Consider the following 15,862-nt stretch of genomic DNA (forward strand, 5'->3'; position numbering starts at 1 on the left):
TGTTAACTCATACGAGTCTACTTTTTTCAGCCATACCTAGACATGATCCCAATCCAAATAAAAAAATGGGTCTATTAAGGACACAAACCTATTATACCCGACCTGATGCATACCTGAACCCCTTAACCCATATGGGTTCAAGTTTCTAGGTGTACCTGAACTCGAACCCGATCCCAAACCCGAACCCAAAGCCAAGCCTGAATGAGATTGGGTCGGTTTTGGTCTTACTTTTAGACCCAATTCAGAATTGGATCTGATGAGACCCAACCCGGTTACACCCTTAATAAAAGGTATTGTTAATTGAAAAATAGAGTTTTTTTCTTGGAAAACACGTTAAAAAAGATGGGCCCCTAAACCTTAATAAATGGATCCAGGTCCAGTTTAGAAGTTTATAAACCAAACCCAATTGTGGCATGACCTCCGATTGACATCAGTTTACATGCAAAATACTAAAAAGGGCTCATGTTTGCTACCCTCCTTTGTAACGAACTTCTTTATGAGAAATCGTAACTTATTATTTATTATTTATATTTTTTGCGTGTAAACTAGCCTTTGGATCATGTTTTTCTCGCTTGTATGGGGGATTTTCCAATCATCCAATCATTGTATTTTTATGTCAAAAATATAATCTAAGAGTTGGGTCTTACGATGTCCATGGGTCAAATTTGGTCTGTGAGTAGGGGTGTCAACGGGTCTGACCTGACCCAAACCAAACCCTATAGTTTTTGGGTATAGTGACAAATAAGAAGACCCCAGTTCAGACCCAAAGGTCCCATTAATACATGAACCTGGGTATAGTTTATGAAATTTTATAGCAGACCTAGACCCGACCTTAGTTTCGATTAAGACATGCAATTTTTCAATGTAAAAATGATAAAAAATATTATTTTACCGAATATGGACTGAGTGTGGTTCATGTAGTTCTTATAGGATCCCAGTATGGTTTATCTTATAGTAGATTCGATTAGACTCGGTACTGGACCCGATACATATCCAAAAATCTGATCCAAGTCTGATTCGACCTAGGTCCGAACCAAATCCGACCCATTGACACCCCAGGTCCCCAGTACATGAGTTGAGCGTTCCACACCCACGACCACGAGGGGTAGCGAATTCGTTTCCGATTAAAAACATGGTGGTTTACCTGGTCTGGATCTTACTATACAGTCCTGGTGCCAACACTTTAAAGTCCGATCCTGATCCTGAGAAAGTACAAACCATTCACGTGAACGCATATGCTTGGGAGATTCCAGAGAGAGAGAGAACTATGAGGCGGCCGAGCAATTGTTCTACGGCAAGGTAATGCTTCGGTCTTCATCTTTAGGCCATTTTATGCGTCTTCTCTTTGTTCGAGAACCAGCCGAGACGAGGGTTTTTGGGGGTGCGAAGGAATTTTTTGGTGAATGGTGTTTTTGGGGTTTCTTCTATCCATTTGTTTCTTTCCGTGAGCCGTGTATGGCTCGATTGATCGTAAGATGGCCGTTTCTCGATTACTTTGTTCTACCATGTTGTCGTTCTCCAAGCTTGTTGCTGCGTTTTGATCGGTGAGAGTCAACGTACTTCTCCCGATTTGTGTTTTTTCCTGTTTTTTTTTTTTGGATTGATGAGTTTTTACTGATCAAGAGATTTATTGGATGAATATGGGCATGCGGGGAATTGATTTACATTCACTTTTCCCCGTTTCTTTGCTGGATTCTTTTTCTCTTTTTTTAGTTGAAATGAGTACTCTGTTGATCAAGGTTGCCAGGAAGGGAAACGGAAGTGGACGAGATTTTTTAGGCTTATGTGAAATGGGCAACGCGTATATATGTTTATGTATGTGTTTATCTACTATGTATAATAAAAGTAGAGATATGGTAATATAAATGAAGAATATTATAAATCTATACAAATTGCCAGCATCATGGTAACTAGTAAGAATTAATACATTATTTTTTTTTTCATAAAATATGCAAATGCATTATTTACTACTATAAAACAATTGCTCAAGTTGTTTATACTTCATTCGAAAAACAAGTGTTAGTGTATGATTTCATAACTTTTGTATCAATGTTAGTGCAGTTGGTTGCGTTGTGTAGCTATTAAAAAGGAGGAGGGTTAACTCCTTCCTTTATGTGTATCCTATACAATGTTTATAGACTAAAAAGGTGGTGTATATTTAGAAAATAAGCCAGGCTTGGCTTAAGCTTGAGTTCATCGTAAGTTCAATAGTTAGCAATATGTAAAACACAAAAAAATGTTAAATGCTGAATGCATTATTAAAAAGGTTTTGCATTCAAAAGGCAAACAGAAAAACGGCATAAAAATGAGTTACAAACAAATAGATAAATAGTATATAGTCTATAAATGCAAGTCTGAAAACAATGAGCTTAACCTAAAGACAAACTTGAGCCGAAGACCACTACAATCCGGCATCAAGATAAGCAAGTCTATAAAAAAAGAAAAGGGGATCTCAGCTCTCGTACCACCCCTACAGTCTTGGAAGCATAAAAAAAACCAGCCACCCATGCCTTTAGTTCTTCTGTGTTAAGGCATGTTTTTTGTCCTTTAGGTTATTTTGGTACTCCATAAATTATGTGGTAATTCGATCCCATTTTACAGATTTTCTCACATTGAGGGTACTTGAATTGAACCAACACTAGAATTTCACACAAGTTCTCTTTTGACCCCAACATCATTATCTTCTCTACCAACTGAGTGTACTTAATATGCCTTTTTTTATTTTGTGATGTATCACTCTTCTTTTAATAAGTTTTCTCTTTTTGGCCATTCAGGAAAAGAGAAGCATATTCAGAACCCTCAATTTTGTAAAGTTTTATGGGTACATTTACTTGATATTGAAAGCATATCTATGCTTATGCAATCAGTTGGATTTTGTCTATATGTGCACTGCCAAAAATCTTGTCTTTTTGGAATACAACACTGTTTGATATGATTCTATTGTTTGTGATTTATCCTTTTGTATTCATTTTGTTGAGTTTTCTTTGTTCTTTTAACTTTTCTGAGAAAAATATATTTTGCTAGGATTTTTTTGTTTGAATAATCATTTGAAAAATCCGCTATATACATTCTGATTTATTTGTATTGGTCAATTTTCTGTGGGTTTTTTTTATTTTGTTTTGTTATTTAAGAGAACTATTTGTTAAAATTGCTTTTGGTGGTGGAAACGTTGGGTTTTTGTTCTGTTTCTTAGGTTTTGGTTCATATTCATTTAATTGAATTTCTCTTGTATTCTCTGTTTATATTTTATTGCTGATGGAAACCCTACTGTTAACTAGTTCTTTTGGCGTTACTATGACTTTTCTTTGCTAATTTTTATCTCATGTAATAATGACCTCTATTTGGTATTTTTTCTCTTTTTGATGGAAGGGGCTCCAATCTGTTGTTACTAAGCCTTTTTTTCCTTTCTTTGTTGTGATTTTTTCCTTTTTATTTGCTAAGGGAGCTTCTTAATTTTCTTATGGTGGCTTATACTGTATGGTCACAGGCTGTTATGCATATAACAGATATCTGATCAGAATCAGAGAGATATGTCCATAATTCTTCTCTGTGCCAAGGTGAAGGGAATTGACAATGGCTTCAATTGCAACAGTCAGAAGCAGGAAGTACCTCCTAGAGCATCTGAATTTGCCTTCTATTTCAGTTTATGGTTACTCAAGTTTAGGTTGCCGGCCACCTATCTCTTTGTTCTCAAGAGCTTCTGAATGTGCTTCTGACCTGTCCTCTGGAGAGGAAAATAATGAAAGGGTGAAGGTTGTAGAATTGGGCACTGCTGGGAGGCTGTTGAATCCATCCAAAAAACAATTATTGAATTCTGAACATTATTGTTTTTCAAAAATTGGTCATGGTTACGGAAGGGCAGACTTCATGCTTCCCTTGGGAATCAGGTGGATGTCACAATCTTTACGGACTGCTTCAACAGCCACGGCTAATGAACCTAACATTGGATCTAGGGATGAGCCTAGTGAAGAGCAGAGTAAGAAGCAAATAAAGGAGGCATCACCTGAGGAATGTGATCAGGCAGTTGAGGGTCTGAGTTCTGTGAAAGCGAAAGCCAAACAGTTCCAAGAGTCACAGAAGAAAGCTAAATCTCTTATAGAGAGGGTGTGGGCTGTCCTTCTGGGAATTGGACCTGCAGTACGAGCTGTTGCCTCTATGAGCAGGTCATTACCATATGTGATTGGTTGCTATCATTATCCTTTTTCAAGATTCAGCTGAAGCTTAAATGACCTTGATCATTTTATTATTTGTTCCAGGGAAGACTGGGCCAAGAAGTTGGTTCATTGGAAGAATGAATTTTGGGAAACTCTCCAACATTATTGGCTTGGAACAAAGCTACTTTGGGCTGATGTAAGGATTAGTTCAAGGCTTCTGTTGAAGCTTGCCAGTGGAAGAAACCTTTCAAGGAGGGAGCGCCAACAGCTTACTCGCACTACAGCTGACATTTTCAGGCTAGTTCCATTTGCAGTCTTTATTATAGTTCCATTCATGGAGTTCTTGCTGCCGGTGTTTCTGAAAGTATTTCCAAACATGTTACCATCTACATTCCAGGACAAAATGAAAGAACAGGTACTGATTGAAGGATCTTCTTGAAAATTCAAATACCATCTGGACCAAATATAAGTACAGGCATGTCCTTAGAGAATAGGAGGGTGCAAACTGTTGATAGGAATTTATTTAATTATTTAGATGGAGTCTTTTTACATTGTGTGTGTTAGCATCTCAGCTCTCATTTGGAAACAAATCCCAAATATTGAGTTGCTCTGTTTTGATAGGTTTATTTAAACAAATCTCAGCTACATGAACTCGTCAGCGAAATGGATATTAGAACTGAATAAGACCTGACTACTAAGATATCTAGCTATTAAGTTGAGGTGTTTTTTTTTTTCCTTAATTTCTTGTCAGATTCTTATGTCCATGGATGGAGTTTTTTTTTTCCTAATGTATTCTTCTAAATGATCAAGGAATTCTTGATGCTGGCATTCTCCAAATAGTGGTTGATCTCTTTGGATTCTTACTGGAAATTTGGTGTCTTGAAAATTTCTGAAAAACTCAAAGACAATGATCTTTTTGTGTCACACTGTGGAAAATGATATCTATTCCATCTATATCTTTCAATAGTGTTGTCCTTCTTGGCAGCCATTTATGTTTTACTTGAACATGGTTAAACACAGAGTTACCGGAAGCTTCTTAGGTAAGTAGGAAGCACACTTCCCAGAAAGTCGCTTTGGAAGCGCGATACTCCTCCCTTTCGAAACTTCATGGGAATCTCGCTTCTCCCACACTTCTCCAATGCTTCCCACACGCTTCTTCCATGCTTCCCTACATGATTCTTATATGTTTCTCTCACATTTCTTTTCATGTTTTTTCGTGTGCTTCCTCTTATGCTTCCACTCACTCCCCCATGTGCTTTCTCCAAATTGGTAACCATCATTGTTAGATTTGACAAAAATTTAATCCTTACACTAAAAAATATAAAATATAACAATAGTCAGTTTTATTTTAGTTTTTATTTGTTTCCTGTTTGATTCCTATTCAGTTTCTGTTTTGCTTCATTATTTATTCTTGTTTTGCTTCATTTTTTATTCTTGTTTTGCTTTCAAATTGATTTCTCACTTCTCTCTTCCTATAAATTTTAAAATGCCTCGCTTCTCGCTTTCGCTTCTTGTATCGTTTCTCGTTTCCACTTCCTAGTTTGGCAACCTTGGTCAAACATCATAAGTCCTCATTTTGTTTTTGTTGGGCCCTCCTGAATATCTTAAACAAGAGTTTAAAAGTTGAATCTTGAACAAGTGATGACTTCATTGCATTGTTCTGATGTCATCATTCCTCTCTCTCTCTCTCTCTGTCTGTCTCGTGTCTCCGCAGTCATTTGTATGTGCATGCATTTGTATAAGAGTTGCAGTAACCAGAGTCTACATGCCAATCTATCTCCTCTTGTGTTTTCTTGCTATATGAGGTACCCTGAGCTGAGGTCATATGCTAATCACATGCTCTTTACAGGAGATACTCAAAAGACGTTTGAATGCAAGGATCGAGTATGCAAAGTTCTTACAGGATACAGTTAAAGAAATGGCGAAGGAAGTTCAGATATCCCGGAGTGGAGAAATAAAAAAGACAGCAGAGGACCTTGATGAATTTCTAAACAAGGTGAATGTTAAAACTGTATGATATAGTTACTATAACTATTTTGTGTTGTCCTTGATATGATGATCCCTTTTCCAAACCAGGGCTCAAGTTTCTCTGTATTTGGTGTTACCGTGTTATTCTATCTCATAGAATTCAGTTGTTTAATTACATATTATGGCCTGCAAAATTTGCATGCTTGAATCTTGATTAGGTTAGGACTGGCAGTCGTGTTTCCAATGAGGAAATCTTGGGATTTGCAAAACTGTTCAATGATGAGTTGACTTTGGACAACATCAGCAGGTTGTTATCATTTCTATCATTCTGAGCAATCATTTGTATCTAATACTTTATTCTGTTCTCATTATCTATAGCTAAAAGCCACTTTGGATATTACTTTTACCATTATGCAACTGTATTTTACTCTTGTTACATTTCTGTGACAGACCAAGGTTAGTAAATATGTGCAAATACATGGGGATCAGCCCATATGGAACAGATGCTTATCTGCGTTACATGCTTCGGAAAAGGCTCGCCTGGTAAGTTTTGTTTTTATATTACTTGAATAGACAAATGTACCTGGAAATGATCTTATTTCTTAAAATGGTGGAAAGATATGTAAATCTCATTGCTTTGTCAATAGTCAATAATGAATGAATTATGCCTTTTTTCTCCTTTTAATGTGGTGATTCGTGACTAGCCTGGGAAAGTTTCACCTCTTGTGATTCTTGATTCATCTTCTCATTTGATGTTCATGTAAAAGTAGAACTTTACTAGGATTTTGAGTCAAGGCATTAACTCTACCATGCTAGCAGAGCTGAGAGCTAATGTGGCTGATATAAGAACTACAGTACCATTTAACATGGAGACACTAATGATTTGCTTTCCCAATATCACAATAACTGCTCAGCCAAGAGTTGGTGATATCTGATATTTGCATCATAAAGAGATGGCTGTGAGCAGGATGGGCAATGGTCTGACCTGGCATGCACAGAGTGTGGAACCTTGACTAGTGTGTAATGAAACAAGGTACAATGAAACAATAGTGAAACAAACACAATGCCAACAAAGGGCTTTAATAAACTCCCTTAAGGTTGGTCACTAATGGACCAAATACAATCTCAAAAGAGATAAAAATATCAAACACAAGAGGTATACAAGCCTATAAGATGGGAAAAAGCTCTAGAGAAAACCCTCAAATGCTTCTAAGAGCATTGAGGAATAACAAGGGAGTGAGGCTCTATTTATTACAATGCTTTATAGAGCCTCACTCCAGCACATGGGAGGCAGTCCAGCTCTTTGGACTGCCTTCCAACAATCATTATCATGACTATAGTTGTACTGCCACCCAACAGTCATATTTTGATTGTTGTGCCTCACATTCATAATATGGCTGTTGGGCAGGTTATTTATTACAATGCTAAATTATATTTCAGTCCCTAGTGGACTATACTATATGATAAAAGACAGAAATACCCTGATCAGGTATTTGAATACAATTTTATTTTTAACACTCCTCAAACTTATGGGAAAATCACTGAAAGTTTGCTAAGAAGATACAAAAATTGAGGCAGTGGAAGAGCTTTGGTGAAGAAGTCTGCAATCTGAAATTCGGACTGGACATATGGCAATGTAATAGTCCCCTTCAAATATTCTTCGCGAACATAGTGACAATCCATCTCAATGTGTTTTGTTTGCTCATGAAATGTGTGATTGTTGGCTATATAGATGACACTTTTATTATCACAGCATAGCTTTGAAAGTTCTGAGACATCAACACCCATATCGGAAAGTAGTGCTCTCATCCACACAACTTCAGTAATTGTGGTAGCCATTGTCCTGTACTCAGCTTCCGTAGAGGATAAAAACACTTTCTGTTGCTTTTTGCATCGCCAAGAAATGAGAGAATCACCTAAAAACACACAAAAGCTAGTTGTTGAGTGACGATTATTGGGATCTCCTCCCCAGTCAAAATCAATGTAAGAAATAAGACTTAAGGATGAGGAAGATGATAAGAATAGTCCTTTAGATATAGTTTTCTTGATGTATCAGACTATTCTTAATACTGCACTCATGTGGATGGTTGTGGGCGCACGTTGAAATTGACTTGGAGAATGTACGACATGCGCAATATCTAGCCTTGTAATGGACAGGTACATCAACGATCCAATAAGTTGTCGATAAGGGGTTGGATCATCTAATAATACTCCATCTTTAGCTCACATTTTCACATTTATTACTTCAGGAGTATCAGCATATTTTGTGTCAGTGATTTCTGAAGGCTCAACAATATCAGCTGCAAACTTGATTTGAGATAAAATGTATCCTCTTGGTGAGTAGGCTACTTCAATTCCTAAAAAGTATCTCAAAAACCAAGATCAGTCATATCAAAGGATTTTTTAAGCAAAATTTTAATATCTTCGATTTCCTTTTGATCATTCCCTGTGATGATCATATCATCAGTCATACAAAAGAAGAATGATCAATGAGGTACCTGTAGATCTCACAAAAAGAGCAGTGTCAGTGTAACAAGATTTAAATCCAAGTTTTAATATTGTACCACTGAACCGATCATACCATGCTTTAGGGGCTTGTTTAAGCCCCTATAGGGCCTTTTGAAGACGAAGGACTATGCTTTCTTCAATAGACAGGCCATGGGGAGGATCCACGTATACTCTTTTATTTAAGTTTTCATTCAAGAATGCATTTTTAACATCTAACTGATATATCGGTCATTTTCGAATGGATGCTATATCTACTAGAGTTCTAACTGTAGTCATGCGAGCTATTGGGGCAAAGGTCTCTTCATAATCTATACCATATTCTTGATAATATCCTTTTTCAACAAGTCTTGCTTTATATCTCTCAAGAGACCCGTCACTTTTTGTTTTAATTTAAACACCCATCTACACCCTATTGTCTTCTTTCCGATAGGAAGATGTTGAATTGCCCAAGTGTGAGCATCTAATTCAATTTTCATGGCTTCAACCCATTCGTTTATATTTTTGGCCTCGTTATAGTTGGATGGTTATGAAAAGACATTGTCATTCACAACTAGGTTTGGATCTCGGGATTGAGACCCAATTCGTTTTATTTTAACGCATGCTCATTAATGACATGCTATAATTTTAACATATCATGTAATGAGTATTTTTGTACCCTAATTATTGTATCTGTATATACTTAATGAGATTAAAAAACGCAAACCCTGATTAGGGATTCTTCTACAGCTATGTCACATGGGTGCGGGTGCGACACTGGTGCGACACGATTTTAAATTTTTTGGAAACGGGGACTCGGCTATATATATATATATATATACAACAAAAAAAAGTGCAAAGACACAGGCACAGTCTGTGACTGTGCACAACATAGTCCACTATGTAGCGCCCCCCCCCCCCCCCCCCAGATTTTTTTTTTATTCTGTAGCCCAGATTTTAAAAAAAAAATCCAAAAAATGGACCAAAATGACCCTGCATGCGTTGACCGCACCCAGGGTCAGGTTGACCGAGTCTGAGCCGCACCCGTGTCGACGCGGGTGCGTCGAGCTTGGAGCCGAGTCCGTGTGACATAGTTCTACAACCATCGGAGCCTCTCTCTCCTCTCTAATCGTTCTCTAACATGGTATCATAGCATTGATCCTCTCCAACGTCTTCTTCCAAGGTATTTTTGATCTCACCTATTCTTCTTTTTCTTATTCTTTCTGAATCTCTTGAATCTCTAAGCCAACATATTCTTCAGATCTCTGTCCAACCAATGTATTCTTTTTCCCTTCAACATATTTTTCCTATTTCTAAAATCTGCATCTTTATTTCTCTCTTTATCCTCCTTATTCTTCTATTTTTCTCACACAGTTTGACATGATCATCTCACTTAACATCTCTTATAATCACGCAAGAGCAAATCTTGATCTTTTGTGTGATTTCAAAAGTTGATATCACGTCCATATTGTTCCTCATTTTCTTCAGAAAAGTAAGGCCAAATTCAGATCTGAGTAAAATATCATATCCCTTTTCTTTTCGAATTTCCTTTCTTTTATTCCTCTCTGCATTTTTCGAAAAGAAAAACACGTTACATTCAAATAACGTGTTTTTGTTTTGCATTTCATTGACTGATCTTTATTTAGACCAGTTTACTGCATAACCTCGGTTTCTGTCTCGGGTCTGCTATAAAAAAAAAGAAGGGGCAACCGAGTTATTTGAAATTACGTATTGGTTCTGACTTTTATTTCTGAATTTTGTTTGTTGGTCTTTTACTTCTTTTGTTCTACTCTAGTCTTGTTTCTAATTCTATCTTGTTTTTGCCTTCAATCGCCTATGGATTCTTTTCTTTCTCAATCTGGCCTTTCTTGCAACTTTCTTAGCCAACTTGTATCTGAAAAACTGAACAATTCCAATTTTCTCACCTAGAAAAGACAAATTATCTCATTCATAAGAAGTCAGGATCTTTCTGGACATCTAGATGACTCTATTTTTGTTCCTCTATAGTTCATATCACAAGATGGCAAGACTGGGGAGGGTGACACTTTCATTGCTTTTGTCAGAAATCCAGAATATATATCTTGGATGAAGCGAGATTAGGCTTTGATTGCCTACATCACTTCCACCCTGTCACAAGAGGTGCTTGTGGCAATCCCAGATGACTACACAGCTATGCCGTTATGACATCGTCTTGTTTAGACGTACTCTCAAGTTTCTCAGGCTAGAGTTTTATTTTTAAAGAAAGAGTTTCAAATGCTGAGAAAGAACTCCATGACTGTCATGGAGTACTTAAATAAAATGAAAACTATCACAGATCAGTTGGCCATCGTGGGTTGCGCGGTCAGTGACAAAGATATGGTGCAACAAACTTTGAGCGGGCTGGGACCCGATTATCATATGATGGTTACTTCCTTGCTGTGTTTGCCAGACTTACCTACATTTGAAGATCTTCGTGATAAGCTCTTACAGGATGAGATGACTTTGAAAGGATTCTCTGAAGGTAATCACAACCCCATTGGAGCATACGACGTTCTTGCCACATGAGTTACCTATGGTCGAGGACGTGGCATGCATGAATCTCGAGAAAGAGGAGGTCAAGAGAGGAATGGACAAGGAGCTCATGGAATATTACCTACTCCCAGTATACCTCCTAATCTGCAAAGGCAAAGGACAATACCTACCTGCTTTCTCTGCAACAAAAGGGGGCACATAAAGGCAGATTGCTGGTTTAACCCGCAAAATAGAGGAAAGCAATTGGAGACAAGAAAGGGAACATATACATTGAAGAATAGTAGAAAAGTTAAAGAATTGTTATTATCTGCCTTGGCTGAATTGAATATCAAACAGAATGATCAAGACACTTGGTATGTTGATTATGGTGCAACCACTCATGTCACTGGTGATGCTGGTAAGCTCTTAAATCTTGTTCCTTATGTTTGTAGAAATAGTATAGTCACTGGAGATGGGTCTTACCACCATATTTTGCACATTGGAAATTCTGTAATTCTTATGTCCAACTCTTCTCTTGCCCTTTCAAATATGCTCCTAATATCAAGAAAAATATTGTTTCTGTTTCTAAGCTTGTAGATGACATTAATGCTTCGGTTGAGTTTACTCCTTTTTTCTGTTTGTATTAAGGACCTTTACACTAGGGAAACGTTCGCTGAACGAAAATGTCAAGAGAATATGTATGTGTTCCAAGAGAATCCTTCCTCTCGTGTTCAGCCTATTGATTCCATCTTGAAGCTCATATCATCATCTTTAGTTCCTCCTGAGAGTGTTTTTAATCTTTCTGAATGTATTGAGCCGAATCTTTGGCATGGTCGTCTAGGTCATTGTAGTGGTCGCTTTATTGATAAGCTTGTTTCAAGTAGTCTTATTCCCAAGTCAAGTCTAAATTTAAGTGTCGATAATAAAAAATGTTCTAGTTGTCTTCAGTGTAAGAGTCTTGTTCTTCCTTTCTTCAAGACCATTTGAGATTATATGTTCTGATGTTTGGGGTTCGGCTCTAGTTTCTTTCATGTCTGGCACTATATATTATCTCATCTTTGTTGATAGCTATTCTCGATATACATGGATCTTCTTTATGAAAAGTAAATATGAAACCTTCAAGTTATTTTGGAACTTTCATTCCTTTGTTCAAAATCAATTCTCTAAGAATATTATTTGTTTCCAATGTGATGGAGGGGGTGAATTCTCTTCAAATGACTTTATTAGTTTCCTCCAGACAAATGGGATAAGTAGGCAGGTGTCTTGCCCTCATACACCTCAACAGAATGGGATTGCTGAACGGAAGCATCGCCATATTGTCGAGAGTGCAATGAGCATGATAGTAATCTTCTAGTTACCTTCTGGACAGAGGTTTTTCATACAACAGTCTATGTCATAAATCGATTGCCCATGAACATCTTGGAAAACAAATCACCATATTTCTCTTTGCATGGTGTGCATCCAAATTATCATGATTTGCGTGTATTCGGGTGTGCATGCTATGTTCATGTTGACAGTTCAATGAGGCAAAAGTTTCAGGATAAGCCTTTAAAGTACAGATTTGTGGGGTACGCTGATGATTACAAAGGCTACAGATGTTATGATCCCGTGAACAAGCACATCAAAATATCCAGAAATGTTGTGTTTGACGAATCAAATTTTGGTCATAATGCTAACACTTCTCCTGAAATTGAAGTTTATCATCCTTGGTTGAACTAAGATCTCTTTTCTAGTATTGATGATGTTTGTTCTTCTGAATGTAATCAAAGAGATGAGGGAAACACATATATTGCTACGCAAAGGACTCAGGAAAGTGTAATTTCTGAACCACTATTGGCCCCTGAAGGGTATAAAGGCATTGTTTACTCTCGACGTGAGAAGGAGATACCTCTCAACTCTAACCAGGAGCAAAATTCTCCTTTTGTTTTCATTCAATCACCTGTTCACAGAAGGTCTACCCGATCTCGACATCCAATTGATAGGTGGGTTAGTTACGAGAACTTCACGATGAATTTTCAACTCTTCTTAGCCTCTTTGGGCAAGGAAGATCAACCCACAACATTTTATCAAGCAATAAATTCTAAAAGATGGATTGAAGCTATGAACGAAGAAATGGAGGCTCTTCATGAATGTGGCACTTGGGATATTGTTCCCAGACCACACAATCGAAATGTGGTTGGGTCAAAGTGGGTGTATAAGATAAAATATAAGCCAGAGGGTACTATCGAGCGATACAAGGCTAGGCTGGTTGCCAAAGGCTTCACACAGGAGCAAGGACAAGACTATGATGAGACCTTCAGTTCGATCGTGAAAATGGGCACTATCCACATCATACTATCATTGGTTGTTGAGCACCAGTGGACTCTTAGCCAACTGGATGTGAAAAATACGTTTCTACATGAAACTCTGAAGGAGGAAGTATACATGGAGCAACCCACTGGGTATGCAAAAGGGAACTCTAAAGAATACGTGTGTAGGTTAAAGAGAGCTATATATGGTCTGAAGCAGGCATCTCGATCTTGGTTTGATAGTTTCTCTCTTGAAGTAGAAAAATATGGCTTTAGTCGGTCTCTTCTTGACCATTCTCTTTTCATATTCAAATGTAAAGATATAGTTATCCTGTTATTGATATATGTTGATGACATTAGCATTACAGGTAACTCTAATAAACATATTAAAAAGGTTAAAGAACTTTTGAACCATAGATTCAAGATGAAGTATCTTAGTAAACTGAGATACTTTCTTGGAGTAGAAGTTGACAGGACTCCTGAAGGCATGACACTCAACATAAGTATACCATTGATGTTCTTAGCAAGGCAAGTATGACAGATTGCAGGCCTCTAAGCAGACCCAATGTACTTCATCAGAAACTCAGTTCTCAAGATGGAGATTTGTATGTGGATCCTACAGGATATCGCAGGATAGTAGGAATGCTTCAGTATCTTACCTTCACTCGGCTTGACATTGTCTATGCTGTCAATCAGGTATCTCAGTTCATGCATGAGCCACATATTGGGCACATGGAAGCTGCTAAACGCATTCTTCGATATTTGAAGGGAACTATTGGAGATTGTCTTCTGTATAGAAAGAGTATGCATGGCCATCACATGCATGAACTTCTTACTTACACAGATGCAGATTGGGCAGGAGATCCAGATGAGCGTAGGTCAGTCTCAGGATACTGTGTTTTCATTAGCCTAAATCTTGTCTTCTGGAGCAGTAAGAAACAAAAGGCCATAGCTAGGTCGAGCACAGAAGCTGAATATAGATCAATGGCAACTGCTACAGTCAAAGTAACATGGATCAGACACCTATTGACATAAGTAGGAGAATCGATTTCTAAAAGCGTTCTCTTGTGTGACAATCAAAGTGTTATTAATATGTCATTCAATCCTATCTACCACAGTCGTGCCAAGCATATTGAAATTGATCAACATTTTGTAAGACAAAAGGTCAAAGAGAAGGAAATTGAACCAGAATACGTACGAACTGCAGATCAAGTTGCTGACTTGTTTACAAAAGGACTTATCATGGACCAATTTTGAATGTTAAAAGGCAAGTTGTTCATGGTTCAAAACCATGTACAACTTGAGGGAGGGTGAAAAGACGTTGTCATTCATGATTGGGTCGGGATCCATACCCAATTCGTTTTATTTTAACATATGCTTATTAATGGCATGTTGTAATTTTAACATATCATGTAATGGGTATTTTCGTACCCTAATCATTGTATCTGTATATACTTAATGAGATGCAAAACCACATACCCTGATTAGGGATTCTTCTGCAGCCATCAGAGCCTCTCTCTCCTCTCTAATCGTTCTCTAACAGGTTCATGATAGGTAGGGGTGGCAAAATCTGACACGACCCGCCAACCCGCTTTTTAGTCGGGTTCGGGTTTGGCTTAAACGGGTTCGTGTTGTAAACGGGATGACCCGCTGTCGGGTTCGTGTTAGGGCTATGCCAACCCGCCAATCCGGCTGACCTATTTAATAAACGGGTTAGGCGGGCGGGTCAACCCGTTTACCCGACCCCGACCTGCCAACCCGTTTACTCGACCCGCCCGCCAACCTGTTTACTCGAACCCGACCCGCCAAGCCGTTTACCCGAACCCGACCTGCCAACCCACCCACTAACCCGCCAACCCGTTTACCCGACCCGACCCGTTTATTAAACGGGTTAACCGTGTCGTGTTGGCTTACCCGTTTAATAAATGGGTCGGGTTCGTGTTTGCCACAGCCGACCCGTTTAATAAACGGGTCGGGTTCGTGTTGAGGTATGCTGATCAGCCAACCCGACACGATTGTCACCCCTAATGATAGGAATGAATGGCTAGAAGACATGCCCTGTAGTTTGGTAAGAAGGATTCGTATGAGACAAACCTACTTGGAGGCCTATGTGTTCGTTCTGACCTTCTAACACTAGTTTCTTCAGTATTTGTTAGTTGATTATATCCGTCAAGGGCACATGGATGCTCTTCAGTATTTCGTCTAGAGTATTGAAGATCTTGAGATGGTTCGCTACTTGAGTCATTAATAGACTCGAAGGTTTCAATATCATTACTAATACCTTTATTGGGTAACAAATCTAACAAATCAAATAAGAAAACATACTCGGATTCTTCCTTAGGAACTTCAAAATCAAATCCATTGTCATTTTCTAGAAAAGTGACATTTCTAGAAACATAGAGTTTATCATTTGTTTTATCATAACATCGATATATTTTTTTTATTATCAGCATAACCAAGAAAGACACATTTTATGGT

The 15,862-nt window shown here is 37.9% G+C and overlaps 1 protein-coding gene across 2 annotated transcripts in view; it reads left to right on the top strand.

The window, feature by feature from the left end:
- The first annotated feature begins 1,192 nt into the window (after nt 1-1,192).
- LOC149833695 (uncharacterized) overlaps nt 1,193-15,862 on the top strand; it is a 36,987-nt gene continuing 22,317 nt past the window's right edge. The window contains exons 1-6 of one of the 2 annotated variants that reach the window (XM_090010958.1): nt 1,193-1,299; nt 3,488-4,163; nt 4,257-4,569; nt 6,004-6,150; nt 6,341-6,429; nt 6,573-6,665. In XM_090010958.1, the coding sequence (XP_089867084.1) occupies nt 3,574-4,163; nt 4,257-4,569; nt 6,004-6,150; nt 6,341-6,429; nt 6,573-6,665 (1,232 nt within the window). In that variant the 5' untranslated portion in view covers nt 1,193-1,299; nt 3,488-3,573. Of the gene's footprint in view, nt 1,300-1,433; nt 1,545-3,487; nt 4,164-4,256; nt 4,570-6,003; nt 6,151-6,340; nt 6,430-6,572; nt 6,666-15,862 lie in introns of those variants that run through there. The other variant, XM_090010959.1, reaches the window with a different exon arrangement.

The sequence above is a fragment of the Nuphar pumila genome, chromosome 6, assembly GCF_984573655.1.
Source record: "Nuphar pumila chromosome 6, dmNupPumi1.hap1.1, whole genome shotgun sequence".
In the NCBI taxonomy this organism is placed as follows: Eukaryota; Viridiplantae; Streptophyta; class Magnoliopsida; order Nymphaeales; family Nymphaeaceae; genus Nuphar; species Nuphar pumila.